A 19919-nucleotide genomic window follows, 5' to 3' on the forward strand; every position below is an offset into this window, starting at 1 on the left:
GGAGTCAGTCTTGGGTGTTTGAATTTCTGAAATTGCCGATCCCTGCTCTCTGCGCCACGCTGTCTGGTGGCAGCGCTGCAGTGTAGGATGTGCAGCGTGCGGATACACCAAACTGGCTGAACTGGGTTTTTTTTGCTGGGTGGGGTTGTTGTGCTTCATTTTTTTAAGAACATATACATTGGTGCGTGTGTCCTTAGATGCTAAGTGTTCGTGTATGTAGACAAATGTCAGAATACTTTGAAGAGATATTAGTACCTTGGGGTTTGTAACAGTGCCTACCAACGTGCCTGTTCCTCTTCAGCTGCGTTTCACAGCCGGCTTGTATTTCTTGTGTGCATTTTGTTTCTTGGCAGCTGACTGTGGGGCACCAACAACGCTACCATTTGCTAACCTAAACAAGGAGTATAGAAATCAGACTGAGTTTCCTGTTGGGAAGACTGTGAAGTACACTTGCCGGCCTGGATACATGAAACATCCACAGATATCACCAACTATTACGTGTCTCGAAAATCAAACGTGGTCTGAAGCCCAGGAGTTTTGCAAACGTATGTTTTGCAGATGCTTCTCGTTTGTTTAAATTCCAGGGTGATGACTGAAGCCTTGTAATTTCTGCCTTTGGGTTCCCTCCTCTGTGGGGTTTGGGCAGACTCCCAGAATTAGCGTCCCTTTTCCCAGGGCACTGAGTTAAAGAAGCTTAAAACCAGGTCTTTTTCTGCCCAGGGATAAAGTGTGAGCATCCAGGAGAACTGGAGAACGGCAGAGTTATCGTGACAACAGATCTCTTCTTCGGGTCAACAGTGAATTACACCTGCAACGAAGGGTGAGTCCCAGCCCAGCTCCTTCGCCTCACCGAGATGAGATCAGCCACGCTTGTGAGCTCCCTGCAACTCGCGGGCACCGCGTGTCTGCCCATGAGAGACCAGGGCTTGGGGCTCCAAGCTCGGAGCACCCCAGTGTTGCTTGTATGAGGCGATGCTGGAGGAGAAACTGGAGTTCTCAGGCGCTGAGAGAAAACAGAACTCATCAAAGGATCAGGGAAAACCTCAGAATCCTTTGGGCTGTTTAAAACAGTTTTAACACTAAAGCAGTTCTGGTCATTGCAACAGTCTATTTCTAGTCACATTTCTAGTTCAAATGGCAACAGAAATTGGAGAAGCGGATTTATTTATACATTTTCAAATACTAATTAGAGGGCACGACCGCCTGAGTCCGGTTGTTCGGAGCATATGAGGGGAAAAGAGGGTCTTATTTTGGAAGCTTTGGCTTAAAACAGAAGTTGTTAAAGTGGACTTTTCTAGAGGACAGAAAGAAGAGAGGGCACAGCAGCTCCCTGAGTCCCCAGGGATGTACTGCTCGTGCTGACCGAGGGGACCTGGGAGGGGTCCCCATGTGAGCTAAGATTCATAGCTTTAAAATGGCAGCATTAGATGGTAACTAGGGCAATCTTTGACTGCTGTGGGAGATGCGACCTCCCAAGACAGTTCAGTAGTGACAAGAGTGACTTTGTTTGACCCCAGGCACAGACTGGTTGGAGCATCCCAGCGGCACTGTGTGATTTCGAGCTCGGGGACGCGAGTGAGGTGGAGTGATGATCTTCCCGTCTGCCAGAGTAAGTACCCTGCAGCAGGAGCTGGGCAGAGATTGAGGAGAAACACAACGCAGCACAAAGAGATTCAGATCGGTGCTCTCCTTGGGAAAGATCTTCCAAGGCAAAGACAGAGAGCACCACCGCTGAGACGGGTTCATCCCCATCAGCTCCCTTCCTGGGAAGCGTCTGTGTCCTGCCAAGCCTGGGCACCCACTGCGGCAGCACTGATGCTAAAAGCCACCTTGTCCGTGCCCACAGGAATTGCCTGCGATCCACCTCCGGACATCCCACATGGGAGACACAGCGGGCACTCCATGGACACCTTCTCCTACGCGGACGTGGTCACCTACACCTGCGAGCCCGGGCACTCGCTGGCTGGAGATCCCTCCATCTTCTGCACCACGGCCGACGGGGAGCATGGCGTGTGGAGCGGGCCACCGCCGCGGTGCGGAGGTAGGGCCCTGCCGTGCCGGGCACCCGTTCCCACCAGCGAGGCTGAGGGCAGGACCGGGCACCCACGGGGATGGGCTGCGGAGCAGTGGTTGTTCCCAAGACAGGAGGGGCCGGGGAGGATGCTGGGCCGGGATGTGTTCGTGCCCGCTCCATCCCTGCTGCAAGAGCCCTTTCTCACGCACGGGGGATCACAGAATGGTTTGGGTTGGAAGGGACCTTTAAAGGCCATCCAGTCCAACTCCCTGCAGAGAGTAGGGACATCTTCAACCCGATCAGGTTGCTCAGAGCCCCGTCCAACCTGACCTGGAATGCTTCCAGGGACGGGGCATCTCCCGCCTCTCTGGGCAACCTATGCCAGTGTCTCACCTCCCTCCCTGTAAAAAATCTCTTCCTTACTTCCACCCTAAATCTAACCTCTTTTAGCTCAAAACCATTACCCCTTGTCCTATCGCAACAAGCCCTGCTAAAAATTTTGTCCCCATCTCTTTTATAAGACCTCTTTAAGTACTGAAAGGCCACAATAAGGTCTCTGTGGAGCCTTCCCTTCTCCAGGCTGAACAGCCCCAACTCTTTCAGCCTTTCCTCACAGGAGAGGTGTTCCAGCCCTTGGATTGTTTCCGTGGCCTCCTCTGGACCTGTTCCAACAGGTCCATGTCTTTCCTGCACACAGAAATACGTGCTCCTAAGTCCAGAGGGCTGAAGCCTCTGCATGGACTCTGGCAATGAGCAGCAGCCAAGAGATACCTGTCCGAGACATCCCTGTCTCTTACAGGCTGGCAGCTCTGCTGCAATGTTCCTCTGCACCAACTCGCTCATTATTCCATATTTCTCCTTTTTCTCACTGCTGACATGAGCGTGGGTTTGCCCTCTTTCCCCAGTGCCGCAGTGCTCTCACCCTCCAGCCGTTGCCAATGGAAAGCACAGTGGCCAGGCCACGGCCGTCTTCACCAGCGGCATGTCCGTGAGCTACGCCTGCGATCCTGGCTACGTTCTTGTTGGAGAGGCACAGCTTAACTGTACTTCTTCGGGAGCTTGGAGCGTCCCTGCCCCTCGGTGTGAAGGTGCGTTCGCCTGCCTTTTTCACTTGTGGATAGGCCAGTGATAGAAAGGGATTACAGGTGGAAAGAAGGGGAGAAAAGCGAAAATCCACAGAATTGCACTCAGAGAGACTCAGTTCTCTAGTGCTAAGCAGGAAAACAAACCAGAACACCCATCCTGTCCTCAGTGAGGATTTCCCTCCCTGCAGGGAAGCTGTGTCCCTCCCCATCGGCGATTGAGCATGGCCAGCACGACAACAAGGATGTGAAAGTGTTCATCCCCGGAACGTCTGTAAATTACAGCTGTGACCCCGGCTATTCTCTTATTGGAAAAACAACTCTGTACTGTACGGTCAATGGAACCTGGAGCATCCCTTACCCCCGGTGTGAAGGTGAGCTGTGAGCGCTGTACCCACAGAGAAAAGGGAGACCGTCGAGCTCCCACAGCTTTCCTGAATTTTGACCTCACAAGAACAAAGCGGAGATCCCCAGCTCTGGCCGCCACCCCCCCAGCCCATGCTCTGCTGCTTTTCCCTTCCAGTGATCACTTGCACGAGCCCCGACGTCCAGAACGGAGCAGTGGCTGAAGGACAGAGCGCTGTGTACCGTCCCGGGGCCAACGTCACCTTCCAGTGCCAGCCAGGCTACGTGCTGTGGGGCAGCCGTGCAGCCAAGTGCCAGCCCGACGGCCGCTGGGCACCTGCTGTCCCCGCCTGCGAGCCCGGTGAGCGGGACACATCGGGGCTTGGGGCACCCCTGCGCTGGGGGATCCCCAAGGTCGGGCTCTCTGCCGCACTCGCGTCGCTTCAGGCTGGCTGAGCATCCGTCCCGTGCTGGGCTGACCCCGGAGCTGGCAAACCTGCCCACCCGCAGAGCTGGCCTGGGGAGGGGGGGCTGCCCGTCCAGTGACACCCACGGGGCTGAGCGTGCTCCCAGGACATGCAGGAGCTGTGTTCACTTTGGGGGCTTTGTGCATGCATCCTTCTTGCATGTTATCCTGTTCATGCCCTTGTTTCATTTTGTTTTGTCCTCTCTCTTTAGTGCTGCGATGTCCTTCACCTCCAAATATTGACAAAGGAAATCACAACAGCCATGACTTGGAAGTTTTCACTGTTGGGATGGTTGTAAATTATAGCTGTGATCCGGGCTACAGCCTCCTGGGAGAGGCATCGATTTACTGCACTGATTCTGGAAACTGGAGCCTCCCCCTTCCTCGGTGTGCAGGTACACTGTGGTTCCGAGGTAATGGCTGGAGTTATGGATAGACTGGGGATTTCTGCCACTGAAAGCCTGCGGGAGTCATCCCTTCCCTCACTTTTCCCATAATGTTGAATCCTTCAGCCTTTCCCTTTTATTGTCAGTTTTGCTTGTAAACTTTTATCTATGCTTACTCAATACATGCTTTAAAACAACTTTGTGTAGTTCATATTCCTATTTCTCCCTCTGTTTTCTTTCTCATAGATGGCTGTGGTGCACCTCCAAACTTAACCTTCGCTGAGCTAACTGAGGAACACAAAAACCGGACGGAGTTTCTTGTTGGGGACACCGTGCGATACAACTGCCAGCCGGGATACATGAGACACCCCGGAGTACTCCCAACTCTGACATGCCTCAAAAACCACACGTGGTCTGAAGCGCTAGCGTTCTGTAAAAGTGAATAGCTCCATCAGTTTGGTGTTGGTTTCTGGAAACTGTCTAAGCTACATTTGTGGGTTTCTTAAAGCGATTCTTTAAAAAAATGATTCATACATGGCTTCACTAGTCACATAGTTTAGGCAGCTAATGGCCTTTTAACAATCACCTTTATTTGTGTCTGAATGTGGACAGATCCTTAAGATCCTTCTCATAGTGCATTACAAAACCGCAAGAGAGGAGTTTAAACTCAGCCTTGTTCTTTCCCAGGGAAGCAGTGTAAATACCCAGAAGCACCAAAGAATGGCAGAGTTGTTGTTCTGACAGATCTCCTGTTTGGGTCAACCGTGAGCCATGAGTGTGATGAAGGGTGAGTCCCACGCTGCCTCTGCTGATGCCGTTTTCTGAGCTTGGTGTCGGGCAACTTAGAGTAAAGGCTCAGAGCCCACTCTTCTGTGCGGGCTGTTCATCCACAGCAAGCCAGAATTTGTATTTCGGTTCCAGTTGTGCCACAGTTGCCAGCTCATGAGAGGGAGAAGTCTCTCATTTGTCCCTGCCTGTGCTCAGTAGATTACTTTGCAAACTTCAGTTTCAGCCTGTCTTCTCAGATGGCCACCTGGCAGGAGCTGAGAGCATGAGCAAGCACATGCTGCAAGGAGCTCCAGCAGTTTGGAAATCCCATGGGTCTGAGTCCTGATTTAACACCTGATCAATCAGTAATTTGGGATCATTGCTGTTCCTTTTGGATCTGGGAAGATGGAACTTGGTGTCCTTCATCCCCATGTGTCAAAGCAACAGAAACACCTCGGTGACCGGCCAGAATGAGGAGGCTGCAGAAGGAAACCTCTGGGGGTAGTGTCAGAGTGGGAGTGCAAAACCCAAGCTGAATGACTTGGTATAAACTGGTATTTCTTTCCTTGTAACTCCAGGCACCGACTGGTTGGACAGTCTCACAGGCGATGTGAGATTTTTGGACCAGATGTTGCATGGAATGGTGCTCTTCCCATTTGTCAGAGTAAGTAGCTGACAACTAGATCTGTCCCAGAATTGCCAAATTATGTCCTTAGAATTAAAAAGTGGCATTTCCTTAACACACACAGAACCTTGAGGAACAAGGCTTCTAAAGCATAATAGTCCTCTGGGATTGTTTTGTCTTGCTTGCTTGGCTGATTTCTTCTAAAAATCTTCCAGATGCTAGCTTTTGATCTTTCAGTTATGTAGAATGCAGAGTTGTGAGATGCCTGCAGGGATTTGTCTCTTTTGTCTCACAAACATAAATAATAAACTAAGGAAGAAATGCATCTTGCAGTAGAAGAGTGGGATATTGAGTAAAACTGAACTGGGATCTTCCAAATACTGTACTGTTATCCATACCACAAGGCGGTTTTGCAGGGGTTGATCGTTGCAATTAGTCTTTCCTTCAGATGGAGTTGCTTTGGAAGGCATGAGCTTGGTATAGTGAAGCAGTCACGAGAATGACTAACAGCGCTTATGGATATCTACACCATTTAATATATTTATTGGAATGTATTTGCATTATTCTGTTTATAGGCACAAAACTATGTTTATATATACAATAATGTGGTAACCCTAGAGTACCAAAAGGAACCCAAAAGCCCTCAATTCTTGACGCTTCTTTTGTGAGTCTCCAGGTACTACCTGAGAAACTCTTCTGAGAAGGGGCATGTTAAGGATGGACTTTATATAGGCATCAATTACAGCATACATACGGGACCCTCTTTGAGATAATGAATTTATTTTTCAGAGGTGGTATGTCCAGTCCCACAGATCCGGAATGGGAGAGTATCTGCTCTTAAACATCACTACACATACAGAGATACTGTCAGCTTTAAGTGCCGCAAAGGCTTCACCCTGCGAGGCCATCGCACATCCCAGTGCCAAGCTGATAAAACTTGGGCTCCACCAGTACCAGTCTGTGAGCAGGGTAAGTGTCAGCACTGACTTGCCAGCATCGCAGATTCCTACCCGCTTATGGAAGCCAAAGTTGGCTTTATTTTCCCTGTTTGCTCCAACTACTTTCAGGAGAAACCAGAAGCTGTTCCTTTTATTTACGCCTCTCTTCTCAAACAGGTTTTGGCTAATGCTGTTAAGTATAAGCGTGATTTGCACTTTTCTCACTCTGCTTGTTGCTATCCATAATCCACATTCTCTTCATTTCCTGAAAGTGAGAAATTTGATAGCTTCATGGCAGGACATTGACTGTCAGAGGGGAGTGAAATCTTTGCTGGAAATATAAAGGCAAGATGATGGAAAATGAAGGTAAATTTGTGCACTGTATTTGCTGAACCAAATGTGTATTTTAAACTTTTCATGCTGCATCTAGACGGCGTGGCAGAACACTATCACCATCCTGACAGCACAGCGAAGCCAGGTAGGTCTATTATAAGAAGCAGCAAGATTTACTAAACACTAACTCCTCCTCCCAACCTGTCCTGCTTTTGCAGTGAAGAGGGCTAGCTGCACAGCCATCCACAGGTGCTCAAAAGCTTCCCCTCTTGCCCATAGGAGCTCTGTTTTCATCTGCACTTCTCTCCTTTTAGTGCTGCGCTGTTCCAAGCCTGCAGATGTTGCCCACGGGTCCCTCAGTGGCCCGACAAAGGCATTTTTCTCTCCTGGAACATCTGTAAGCTACACCTGTGAGCCTGGCTTCTCTCTCATTGGGACAGCGTCCATTTATTGCACACGCTCTGGAGCCTGGAGCCATCCTCCTCCGGTCTGTCAAGGTGTGTTGTTGTTGCAGAGAGCTAGGAAGAAAAGACATTTAACATGACTTTCCTTAAGGAAAGGTTTGTATAAAGACTAAGTCCAAGTCCTTTACTACAGAATGTGTAGTAAGCTTATACTAATTTCCAAAGCCTGATGGAGTTACAGGGTTACAAAATGAGTTGTTGAGCCTAGGTGAAGAAATTAAAAGGGAACAATCAAGGCTGCAAAGGCATAGTGCCTTAGCTACTCTCTGGCAGTCCATCAGGATCCTCATGTCAATGCTGTTGTTTGCCTCTCCCTGACTTCCCAGTTGTGAAGTGTCGCCATCCTCCAAGCATCATCAACGGGAAGCTCAAAGGCAACATCTCTGACACTTTCTCCTATGGAGCATCTGTATCCTACAGCTGTAATCCTGGTTATTCACTCGTTGGGAATGCTTTCATCAACTGCACAGTCTCAGGAACCTGGAGCCAGCCTCCTCCTCAGTGCAAAGGTGTGTTAGTGCTTAGTTGGCTCTTGTTGCTTGGAATTCATGGTGGCAGAATCACGAATTCTGGAAGACAAGTTTAATTCTTGCATGTTTTCCATCTCTGCTCGTTGCTATGAATGAGTTGTATAGTAACTTCCCTCCATTAAAACCTTATTACTCTTGGGAGAACAGTCAAAACTTTTTCCCTTCCCTTTCCTTCCCATTTTTGTTTCTCACTCCCCAGTTATGACTAACAGGAAACAAAGGAAATTATTACACGTTATTATATTATACTATATAAATTATTATACAGATGATCTCTGATGGACGATTTGTAGATTACACATGAGTCTGACTATTCCCTACTTGGAAAACACCTCTCTATCTGTGACTTGGCACTTCTGTGTAGCTCACTGCGAAGGTCAGTCATTGGGGAAACTTGACTAACAGCACTTTCATGAACGTCACAAGATTCCTAGTGTGGGTGTTCCTGCACAGAAAACTGGACATTCACTGGAATAAATTCATTACCCACACAAGGTGCTTCCTTGGTGGAGTTGCACCCACCTCAGTGACTCAAGAACTGAAAGGCGCTGAGGTAACAGTGAGAGGAAATAACACACCAAATGCTTATGTAAATAAGTCAGAGGCTCTTTAAAGGAAGCAGTCTCACAGAAAAACTCTCCCTGCCATTCCACATTCTCGTGGTTTTGAAGTGTCTTTAGCAACTAATACATGTGATAGTAAAAATAAATATGAAAAAAAAAGATGTAAAACAAAGGGTAAAAGTTAAATGTTGACGTTACTCCTTTGGTCTCCACTGAGAACCTTCTCCTCCAGAATTCTTGGGCTTGGACTGTGAAAGGTGCTTAAATTCAAGAAACTAACTCACTTAATTGAAATCAGTGGTATAAGTAGCTTAGCTGGCTGGACTTAATAGTAAACTGATTATTGATAAATAATATGGCTGGTGACATCTTTTAAGGGCAAGAGACTTCTACAGACCAGAAGTGGGTTATAGGCAGTTGGCTCTAAAGCTTCCACAGAATTCTTCCCTGCTACACCTTTCCTTCTCCAACTGTTTTGGTAGCCCAGTATCAGAAAAATCTCTTTCTCTGGCAGGCTTCTCCCAAGATACCCCTGCTACACGTGATCTTCCATCTGCCATATCAGTGTGCAGTAGCTGATCCGTACAAATATTCACGTGCGCGAGTATTTCTTGTATTTTATGTTCCCTCTCATTGAATGTCCTTTTTTGTTACTTCTAATTTCAGAGATCAGATGCGTATTCCCAGAAGTTCAAGGTGTTAAGAAAGCCATAAAAGGAAATACTTATCGCTCTGGGACTAACATCACTCTTGAATGTGATGATGGCTACACGTTGGAAGGCATCAGTCAGATTCAGTGCCAAGAGGACTTCAGCTGGGACCCTCCCATACCAGCCTGTAAACTGAGTGAGTGAAATGTGAACAAAGCAAAGAGCAAACAGAAACATGCAAAGATACTTTTAAATATGCAAATATATTTCCATATTAAAAATGTGCATATATATAATGGTGTGGTTTTTAAGAAATCCTGTATGGTAGGCCTTAGCAGTAAAAGCCTTATTGATACAGTGATTAACTACAGGTGAGAAACACCGTGTTTTGTTAGAACAGTTTGCTGATTTTTCTTTCTCTCTTCCCTTCAGCATCACACAAGTCTGGTTCAGTAGGCCTAGGTAAGCAGCTCAGAAACATCTCTGTGGCCAGGCCTTTAACTTTATGCAGTGGCCTCAGAGGCACCGTTTCCCTGGCTTGCTTTGAAGCTATGCCTCCTTACGTCTTTTGTGCTGATACACTTTGAAACATACAGTGAGAATAATACGTGCTCTTCTCTCTCAGGAGCCGCAGCTGCAGGGGTCCTGCTTCTCCTGGGGACAGGCATTGTCTGGAAAATTATTTCTAAGCAGAAGGAAGGGTAAGGCGGTCTTCAGGATGTTCATTCACATCCTTTGTTGCCAAGTCCCAAGTTTTATGCACTTTACACAGTTGAAGTGTGCCCGGGTCTTGTAATTTTGTATCTTCAGCTCACCCTTGCAAACTGTACCAGGCACAGCAACCTGGAATTGATGGTGCGGTTGCGTTGTTTAATTTCAAGATGCTCTTACTAAGAGGAAACCAACCTGAGTGTTCTTTTACAAACCAATACTGTTCACTGTTTTCTTCTTTTTCACTTAGCTACTATCGTACGTATGAAAACTACAGTCACCAAACCCCTCTGGACCAGAGAACTGAACAGAAATGTTCATGTCTTCCGCAGAAGGTATGGATTTATATTCCTCAACATAAAATGTCAGTTATAGTTGCAAACTTGAGTTGTTCCAACATAGTCATTCAAGATGAAAACTCTTTCCCCTCAGTCTTCTGGTACGATGCTTTCTTTTGCGGATTAAGTAAAAGACACTGTTTTAAACATACAGGTTTTTTTAAACATACTATTTTTCTTTCTGACTTCATACAGATAAGTCTTAAATTTTCATACACCTCCCCTGAAATCTAGAGAATTGAATCCAGATATTGTTCTAGGCACCACACCTAATGTGCGTTTCCTTTTCCATAACCGGAATAGATGACAGCCATGGGTCAGACTTTCAGGCTGTGCTTTGCTTCTGACATAAACTTGCATTTGTTTTGTAAGGATTACAGGAGAGCTTCCTCTCTAAAAATAACAGCACTAGCCCAAGAAAAGGACGCTGAGCTAGGCCTTTGGGGGTTTTCACTTGCTTTTACACTTATTGCAATGACATTTTTACTTACAGGCGAATCTACTTTCTATGCTGAATCTATCACAGATAACAATTAATTTTCACTGTTAGCAGCACTCTGAACATAATCAGCTTTGACTACAAAATCGCACCTGTAAATATTAGCTCTCTTTTTTTTAAAAGCTGGTTTTAAAGAATTCCCCCTTTGAAACCATGCATTTCCCAGAAAGCCTCCTCCCTTTCTGAGCGATGATGTAATCTCTAGACATGGGTGTGAAAAGAGGACATTTCTACACCAGGATGTGCTCTGTTTCCTAGGCAGGACCCCCGTGCTGCCGCTAGCCCGGCGCTGGACCCTCCGCGGCAGGGAGCGGCTGCAGGCTGCCTGGAAGCCATTGCTACCTCGGGACTGAAGTTCGGTGGTGAAAAAGGCACTTTACTGGAATCAACATTAATGCTCCTTCTGCTCCCGCTAATTAAATCAGCCCAGGGATCTAACCAAGTTCAAGCTGTTCAAAGTTCAAGTACGGATGCTGTTTCAAAGGGACTTCCGTGCTCTGAAAACCCTACACCTTTCGGCAATTGCAAACCCCATGAAAAACCCGTGAAAACCTTCCTCTGCACCTGGGGAAGTCACAATTTGTTAAACCAAAGATGCCCTTAACAGCAACTGCGTTCCCCAGACGCTGCTCTGTGTTTTCTTCCAGGAACGCTGATTGGTAGGGTTCCTCTACCAACCTAATAAAAGCTGAATGTGGGACAATGAGGGTTTTGTCTCTCCTGCATCCATCTATAGTTTTAAGCCATTTTCTTTTTCAAATACAGGCGGCTGGTCTTTCCCAGGAGCAGCAGGCCTGAGCAGGGCTGTTCCCCCCCGGCGGGCACACAGGCCTCTCTCACTCGGCATCGGCCTTTGCCGGCCTTCACTGCGCGCAGCCGCCCCCGCTTCCTCCGGGGCAACAGAGAGGGAAACCCGACCCCGCCCGCCGGGTGCGGGGAGCGCCGGCGGCCCCGCCGCCATGTAACGGGCCCGGCCGGCCCCGCCCCTCCCCCGGCGCTGAAAGGCCCCGCCATGGCGGCTGCCGCCTCAAAGGGAGGGGGCGGTGCGCGCCACCGCGCATGCGCCCCGGCCCCGCGCTGCGTCTCCGCCGTCGCCTCAGTGAGGGGCGCGGGGCGGGAGCCGCCGCCCGCGCTGATGGGGCCGCCGCGCTGCCGGGGGCTGCTGCTGGCGCTGCTGCTGGCGGGGCTCGGCGGGACGTGGGCTCAGGGTGAGCAACGAGGGGGGACGGGCTGAGGGGGGGGGGGGGCCTCCCATCCCCGAGAGCGACCGGGGGGAGGGAGGGAGCTCGTCCTGCCCTTCCCCGGCCCCGCGGGTGCTGCCGGGCTGAGGGCGGGGGGCCCGGGGCCTGCGCGGCCGCCCGGGGAGGGAGAAGGAAACGGTGGCGGAAACAACGGGTTTAACGGGCGGTTTCGGTGGTGTTTGGGGCGAAGGGGTGGGAGAAAGGTTGTGTCGCGGAGATAGGCGTGGTGGCTGTGGTGCCGGTGCGTGCTGGGTCTGACCCGCAGTTTGGGGTTTGAATTTCTTGTCAGGCTTGGTAAACCTCTAAACAGTGCTGTAAACGCATTGGGAAGGAAACTGGGAGGTATCGTCGCGTAGGTGACGGCCTGTGTGTGCGGGCCTTGCGAAGGCCGGGCGGATCTGGCGTTAGTGGCCGGGCTGCGAGGTGTTGGGGTGTGTCGGTGAGGCCTGGAGCGTGGAGCTGGGCCCTGGCAGCTCTCGCCGGCCCTGGGTCCGTCGGGCGCCGGTGGGTCGTGTCGCTGGCTTTGAGTTTCCCGGCACGATCCACCTGGCCTTTTGGTTTAGAAAAGAAAATTAACTGTATGAGTGTGGTTGGTTGGGTTGTTTATCCTGCAGCAAGCTAAACAGGCGTGCTGCTGCAGGTGGGTATACGGTGAATTAAGTCGTGTGTTTATCTACAAGAATAAGGCAAACAGGCGAAAACTAGGAACTGGAAGGAAATGCATTGTCTGGGTAGAATGCTAAAGAAGGATTTGAGAAAATAATAAGTAACCTGTACTAGTATATAGTTGATACAATTAAAATATAAATTAAAAAAAGGAAACCTAGTTAAGTACACAGACAGCTCTTAGGAATGTCACCTGTTTGATTTACTGATAAGTCCTTAAAACCTGCTGAATTAGCCTGGCTTCTATGCTGTTATACCTCAACTTGTGTTTCTTCTTGGTGACAAGACCGTGTGTTGCTTTTTCCTTCCTCTGACTCTGACAGACACGTGTGATCCCCCGGACAGGCTGCAGTATGCGGAGCTCGAGGAGCGTTTCAGCATGATGTCGAGATTTCCTGTTGCAACCACGGTGTCGTACGTCTGCCGGCCGGGGTATATGCGAATCCCCGGAAGATCGTTAGATCGTACGTGTGGTGAAGACTTACAGTGGTCACCCACAGAGCAGTTCTGTACGGGTAATGTGAGCATGAGCTCTTTTGCTTTTTCCTTTTGATATTTAATGATTTTAGTTGTTTTCGAGTGTGAATTAGTATTTTGTAATATATTAAACAAAGCTTGAAAAATGCTAATGACTGTGAAAGGAAGATATGCCAAAGACGTAGTCTTTGTATATAACTGCAAAGATGTAGACTTTTTTTTTTTCTTTTCTTTCCCCCTCCCCATAGAGAGAAAGTGTAACCATCCAGGAGAATTAGAACATGGTTTTATTAACGTGACGGATCTTGCATTTGGTTCAACAGCTACTTTGTCTTGTGAAGGAGGGTAAGTATTTTGGTGAAGTGAATGAATCCTCTTTCATTTTCTGTGTTTAAACCAGATTTCAGCCAAACATCAGTTTTTCTTATGCAGATTTCATTCCAGTTCTGACTTGAAATGTTTCCTGAATTCTACCTGGAGCAAATGAAATTACAGTTAAATTTGATGTGATTCCCTGATTTTACTTGCTGTTTGCATTAACCAAGGCTTAAGCTTTTTAGTGAGATTCTGTAGAGCAAAAACTAGAGTATTACCTCTAATGACTTCTTTTAATGCTCCTGTGGCAGAGGGAATAAATATATGTATTCATCACCCTTCATTATTATATTGAACAGTAGCCCATCTGTCTGTACATAGCAAGTGAAGTCAGAAGCACTAACCTCTTGCAAGGTTTTTTCCTCCCTTTCCTTTTAACAGCTTATTTTTTAAATATTTGTAACTCTAGGGCATTAGTATTAGAGGGTACATATCTTAAAATGGCAAGACTTACATCAGTTCGTTTAGTGACATGTTATTTGCTTCTCTCTTGTTTTCAAAGTTGAGACTGTTAGCAAAATATAAAAAAATAAGATACTATTCTCATTACAACAAAAATTTGGTATGTCATGTCCCCATAATCACAGAACAGAATTGTAGAAACAAAGTTTCTGGCTGCTTGTTGAAGAAATGAGAGATTTCTAAAGTTTCACCTATTTAAAAATTTTTACCTGTCTAGATACAGATTACGTGGAACTAATGAAATTTCCTGTGTAATTAAAAATAAAGGTGTTGACTGGGACAGAGATCTTCCTTTCTGTGAAAGTAAGTAAATTACTGCCATGTTTAAGTTTATATAGAGATGGTGGTAGTTCATTTTAAAACAGCTGTGCCATAAACTTTCCAGTACAAGAAATGATGGTAAAATAGGACTGGTTTTTACTTTTATTTTTTTGGAACTAGTGGGGGTGTGCCTGAGCAGTGACTACTGAAAAATACCAGTTATTGTGGTAATTAGCTCCTCATACTAGTTAAAGTCAACTTCTTGAAACTGAGACTCCCTATAATAAATGACCATCAGTAACTCTCAGTTATAACCACAGTTTGTCTTAGAAGTAGCTATGTTTTGGATTTTAAATGAATTTACTTGAAAATCAAGGCTCACTGTTTCTGAGGTGAACAAGGTAACAGCAAAATTCTCTTGACTAATTTGTGTAATTTATTTCTAGGAGTTCCTTGTGAACCACCTCCACGTATAGCCAACGGGCGCTACACGGAAGCAGATAGCTACGTTTATCAAACATCCGTAACCTATACATGTGATGATGTGAAAAACGGCGAGGATCCCTTCTCGCTGATTGGCCCATCTACTATTTTCTGCACATATGATGCACACTCAAATGGAGTTTGGAGTGAACCACCTCCACAATGTAGAGGTTGTTGGGATTTTTAATATACTACTTTATTATAGCCTGTGTGACTCCCAAACTTAAAGATCTGTCCCTTTTTTTGGAAGGGTTGGGGGGAAATGGACTTCCCTGTAGAAAAGAAGTAACAGATCCTCTGGTACTAAATTTGATGCAGTTCCAGTGGAGGTCAGATCAGCTACATGATATTGATCAATTATGATACAGAATACAGCTAAAATTTAAGTTAAAACTTCGAAAATATGTGTATGAGCATGCTGTTGGTAGAAGTGACAAAGGCAAAGTGAAGGAACGGAGAGACCAGAAAGCCTGGGTAGCTGAAGAAAAATTGTGTAAGGAGCAAGAATGTGGGAGCTAGATTATGAATAGTAAAAAGGTAAGGAAGAACTCTAAACACAGCTACTATGCAAATGTGGAAATAAATGCAAAGCCCAGCAAGCAGGAAGTCTCGCTATGCAGCCGTAGGGAGAAATACCAGGTGGTTGCATGTTGTCATTTGAGCCCTAATCAATATCACTTTGTTTTCTGAAATTCTGCCGCTTTACAGGAGTATGTCTTTTGGAAGGGGTATGTGATTATATCAATTATTACCGTTTCTTATTTGACTGTGTGCTGTTACAACTCAGTAGCTTAAAACAAGGACCTTCTGTACCTTGAAAAGAATAGTTTTTTTACAAAGCACCTTCAAAACAGTTTGAGGAATCAGAGAGATGTAGAAGTAGTAAAAGGATGCTGTGTCTGTTGAAAGATGCTGTTAACAAACGTTTCAGAGCTGGTTTTCTTTTCCCTATTTCAGTGGTCAAATGTGATAACCCAAAAATAGAAAACGGAAGGAAAATAACTGGATTTGGACCTTCTTATAGCTATAAGAACTCAGTCATGTTTCAGTGTGATCCAGGCTATTTCATGATCGGACAGGATACAATTACCTGTGAAGCAAATAATGCCTGGTCTCCTTCAAAGCCAACTTGTGAAAAAAGTAAGCCTTTAAATAAGAATCTAACTTTTCTTGTGTGTTGAGAATGTTGTAAGTCTGTCCTAGCTATAATTTAAAATCATAACGCTGTAGTTGAAAATCAGAAACTAAGGACGTTGATACGGAGCCTCATCTATGGGCAACCATTTTAGGTGCTGGAGTGACTCAACTCCAAAGAGTTTTTGGATGAGAGTGAGTTGTGTTACAGACATGCGTACAGAAGCTGTGGCATGGACATACTGTGATGCTACTGCGTCGTCATAGCATCGTGGTGTTTGTTCTAGTGATTTCATGTGTAAATACAGGAGAAAAGATGTGCTTCTGAATTCTGATAGACAGGAATATGCACAATGAGGAATCCTATGGTGTCCCTCTAGAATAATCAAAACCATTATGTGTCTGTGTTCTCTTACGCGGCTCTTCAACTCTTACTTTCCGGGCATCTTGTATGGGGTGTATTATCTTGTTATGTTTTGACCAGACAGTTTGTTAAGTCAGGACTAATTTGCAGGGCTGGGGAGGTTGCGGAGCACTTCCTGTAACCTTTCGCCTTCCTCTCTGTACTAGAGGGAATGTTGTAGAATACAGTGAGAGAATTTTTTACGTACATATTCTAATAATGAGTTCTCAAGAATGAGAACCACTTATGCAAAGAGTATGTTTGGGTGTTCCATTAATGAATGAGTCGATAAGGCACCGGGAAATGATTCTAGAGCTTACAAAAATAATTAACCAACAAACACAGATTTCTTAGCTGCCACATAATAAGATCGTATTACCTTAATGAATCACCACAGTGATGTTAAAATCTTTAAAGTCCTCTAAATTAAACTTTTATACTTAAAATTGTGGTAAACTACTCAGATATGCTGATCTATTTTCCTCATACAAAGGCAATATGTATTTGTGGAGTGAGTTAATGAATTATGAAATGTTTAAAGTTTGTTTTCACTAAACTTACTTTTAAATTCATGTATTAGTTACTGAAGCTGTATGTGGTGCCCCAAAGATCACACATGGAGTAGTGATTCCGGCGAAATCGGTATATGAAGGAGGAGAGACTGTTCAGATAAAGTGCAGTGCTTACTGTACTTTTCCTGATGGCACTGAAGAGATGACAGTAACTTGTAAAGGACAGAATATATGGAATTTTTTACAGGACTGTACATGTGAGTAAACTCATAATTGGTAAAATCAAGGGCAAAGTGACAAGTTCTGTAATGTGCAGACCCTGAAAGTCAGAGGTCTGTCAGCAGGGCACTGACAGGTTAGGTTAGTAGGGTTGTGGGTGTCGTGGGGTGGAGCTTCAGCAACTGAGGAAAGTTTTTGGCAGAGTTGGGGTCCTTGTTCAGTCTTAATTTTGGTTATGGAAATTGGTAAAATTCAAAAGCCAGTGGGAAAGATCTGTTCTGTGTGTGTTTTCTGAAGATTGTTTCTTTGATGGTGGCAGACTTTGTTTCTGCCTCACTTTGCACTGTGATCACCTGTTATAATATAAACAGAGGCTGTCATTACTTTGATGCAACTGTTTGTCCTGATGAAGCTGAGATGTATTTCTGTTAACGTGTGTGAACCATGTCCATCAGCAGCAGCAGTATCTGCAGCCTTGAGGAAGCCTTTGCATATGAAATGTCTTAAGAATTGGCTGAGCTTCTGACGCTCAAATGTAGGGACTTCTTGATGGCAACTTCTTGAATCTACTTCATGTACCAGCTCTGTTCCTGGACTTTATTTCCTTTTCTCCTCCCTCCCTTCCAGGTGGACCTATAAGTTCTGGTTTCACTCCAAAAATAAATCATGGTAGAGTAACTGATGGACAAAAACCGTCATATTCTGTCGGGGATTTTATTACAATTGAATGTTACGCAGGCTACACGTTACATGGTGAAGCTCGTATTGAGTATGCTGGAGAAAACCGATGGATTCCTGGAGTGCCAACTTGCCAGCTGAGTAAGTATGAACTGCAAGAATTTCTACTAGAATGAAGCAGAATCTTGACTTCCTAGGGACATTGTTCTGTGTTCAGGAGAAACCATTTAATGCAGACTTTCTTCTTTATTTTGGCGTAAGAAAAGTTGATTTTGGTAAAATCCATTTAAAAGAATACTTTAAGTTAAATAAATGTTATGCTGTAAATTGTCCTGCTGCAAGGATTGTGTTGACGAAGTGCTTGATCTATTTGAAAGAACTTGGTGAATGTATTTATAATAATGTTCAAAGAAGAAGCACGTTATGTTCGTCTTGTGATACTGATTCACTTTGTTTTTAGGTGCGTATATTACGGCCATCATCTGTGGTAAGTGTCTTACAAAACCTGAACAAGATACAAAGTGGATTGTATTTTTTTTGTGGAATTGATATTCTGGTCGTCACCTGTGACTGCAGTAATATAACATGATTTTGGAGTTTTGGTTATTTTAAAAATGCTTGTCTACTAAAGCTTTATAGTTCAAGAAAAGCTAAGATTATTTAGCAATTATAGGTTAATTTCGTGTAAAATGTGTATTTTTTTCATGTATGTGATGTGTCAGACTGCAAAGGCAGTATTCCACAACTTGGTCACTTTCATAAACTCTTCAAAGCTTGGTTTTACTGGAAGCGTGGATAAATAACTGTGCCAGTGAACAAAAGTGCGTAGTCCATCTGCTGTCCTCGCATTTGTTACCCAGTCTTGTAAGCCTATGACTTTGTTAGAAACTTATAAAAAATAATGTTAGGTTGTTGATGTACCTGTTTTAGTGTTACTGAGCTGGTGAGGTTTTGCCATCTTGGTGGTCACTGTTGAGCTGAACCATCTTGAAGGGTCTCGAGTAAAGCATCAAATACATATTTGTGAAATAAGCCATGCAAACTTTAAGGATTTAGGGTTTTTTTTTGAGGGAGAGGGATTGTATAGGACTGTGGATGAAGACTGTTAATTTCTGCTAAAAAATTTTGAGGCTTTTTTGTGAGCTAGAGATGATCTGTATCAGTCTAAGGCTTTTTTTAATTCTTCCCAAAGTGATTGTGGCAGTTGTGCTGTTCCTGGCAGCCTTTTGGGTCTATAAGAAATTCTGTTCACAAAATGGGTGAGTAAGCCTACTTTGTTGTTGTTGTTGTTATTACTGCAAATTTCTAAATGACTGAGAAACAGCAATGCTAATGCGTATGTAAGTTTCTTGAGCTTTATCTGCCCTTTCTTTTTCAAATATCTGATTGTATGTGAGCTTACCACAGCAGCTGATGGGATGCTAAAATGCCTAACAACGTACTTGACTTTGTATCTGCTGTTCACATAAGCTGCTAATTAACACTTGCACTAATTTCAAGGAAGGAAAAACCCTGTTGTTGAGCTTGTATTTGGCATAGGTACCCTTGCTGAGGAAATTGCTGTTTGCATCTGTTCTAAAATATGTCAGTTTGCCCCTTAAAACCAGTGGCAGTGTTGGCTTGTGTGGGCTTGTGTTACTTTATTGCTTGGATACCCTCTGGCGTCACGAGGTCTCACAGGCTTTAAGAGCCGGAGTGGTTTATGTGAAGTGGAAGCCTTGGAGGTGAACTAAGGAGCTTCCTCTCTTCTACCCAAGATGTACCAATAGTAGTAGAGGGTAACTGGAGAACCACTGTGTTTTGTGTTACGGACCAGAAGCACCTTGAATAAAATAATATGGGCTTAGTTACAAGGAAAACATAAAAGAAAAAATTGGCCTGAACCATTTCTGTGCCTTTGAAAAAGCAAAGAGTCAGCTTTGCTGCTAGAATATTTAATGTGTGGATCCACTTCAGTTTTTTCTCCTGCAACACCAATGATTGGTGTCCCTATGATAAAGAGTTGCAAAATTAACTGTAAAATATTAGATGCACAAATAGTAGCATTCTTCTGGTTTTAATGAGATGTGGAGGGCCCTTTGAACTTTATCTTCAAAATAACTGATTGTTATGTGTTGTTTTTCATGGAGGGTAGCAGGAGATTTAAATGCCTCTCTGCATTGCTTCTTGCAGTGATGTCTTATTTTCTTGAAAAAAGCCTGTTGGACAAATAGTTTGTAACACGCAAAATACTGAAAATTCAGAGCAAGTTAGGTGGTACACGTAGAATGGTATGATAAGCATCTCATCATAACTG

General features: G+C 45.1%; 1 protein-coding gene across 1 annotated transcript in view; it reads left to right on the forward strand.

Moving 5' to 3' along the window:
- Positions 1–19919, forward strand: part of LOC104333163 (complement receptor type 1) — a 37379-nt gene that overhangs the window by 12749 nt on the left and 4711 nt on the right. The window contains 30 exon segments of the mRNA XM_075442916.1: positions 354–545; positions 721–820; positions 1518–1609; positions 1847–2041; positions 3288–3470; positions 4120–4302; positions 4540–4731; positions 4981–5080; positions 5640–5725; positions 6476–6655; positions 7055–7102; positions 7272–7454; positions 7748–7930; positions 9181–9360; positions 9597–9626; positions 9790–9865; positions 10126–10314; positions 10971–11176; positions 11360–11371; positions 11542–11673; positions 11717–11920; positions 12943–13134; positions 13345–13441; positions 14151–14236; positions 14641–14847; positions 15635–15817; positions 16795–16983; positions 17573–17764; positions 18084–18110; positions 18816–18882. Of these exon segments, the coding sequence (XP_075299031.1) occupies positions 354–545; positions 721–820; positions 1518–1609; positions 1847–2041; positions 3288–3470; positions 4120–4302; positions 4540–4731; positions 4981–5080; positions 5640–5725; positions 6476–6655; positions 7055–7102; positions 7272–7454; positions 7748–7930; positions 9181–9360; positions 9597–9626; positions 9790–9865; positions 10126–10314; positions 10971–11176; positions 11360–11371; positions 11542–11673; positions 11717–11920; positions 12943–13134; positions 13345–13441; positions 14151–14236; positions 14641–14847; positions 15635–15817; positions 16795–16983; positions 17573–17764; positions 18084–18110; positions 18816–18882 (4186 nt within the window).

The sequence above is a fragment of the Opisthocomus hoazin genome, chromosome 25, assembly GCF_030867145.1.
Source record: "Opisthocomus hoazin isolate bOpiHoa1 chromosome 25, bOpiHoa1.hap1, whole genome shotgun sequence".
Taxonomy (NCBI): domain Eukaryota; kingdom Metazoa; phylum Chordata; class Aves; order Opisthocomiformes; family Opisthocomidae; genus Opisthocomus; species Opisthocomus hoazin.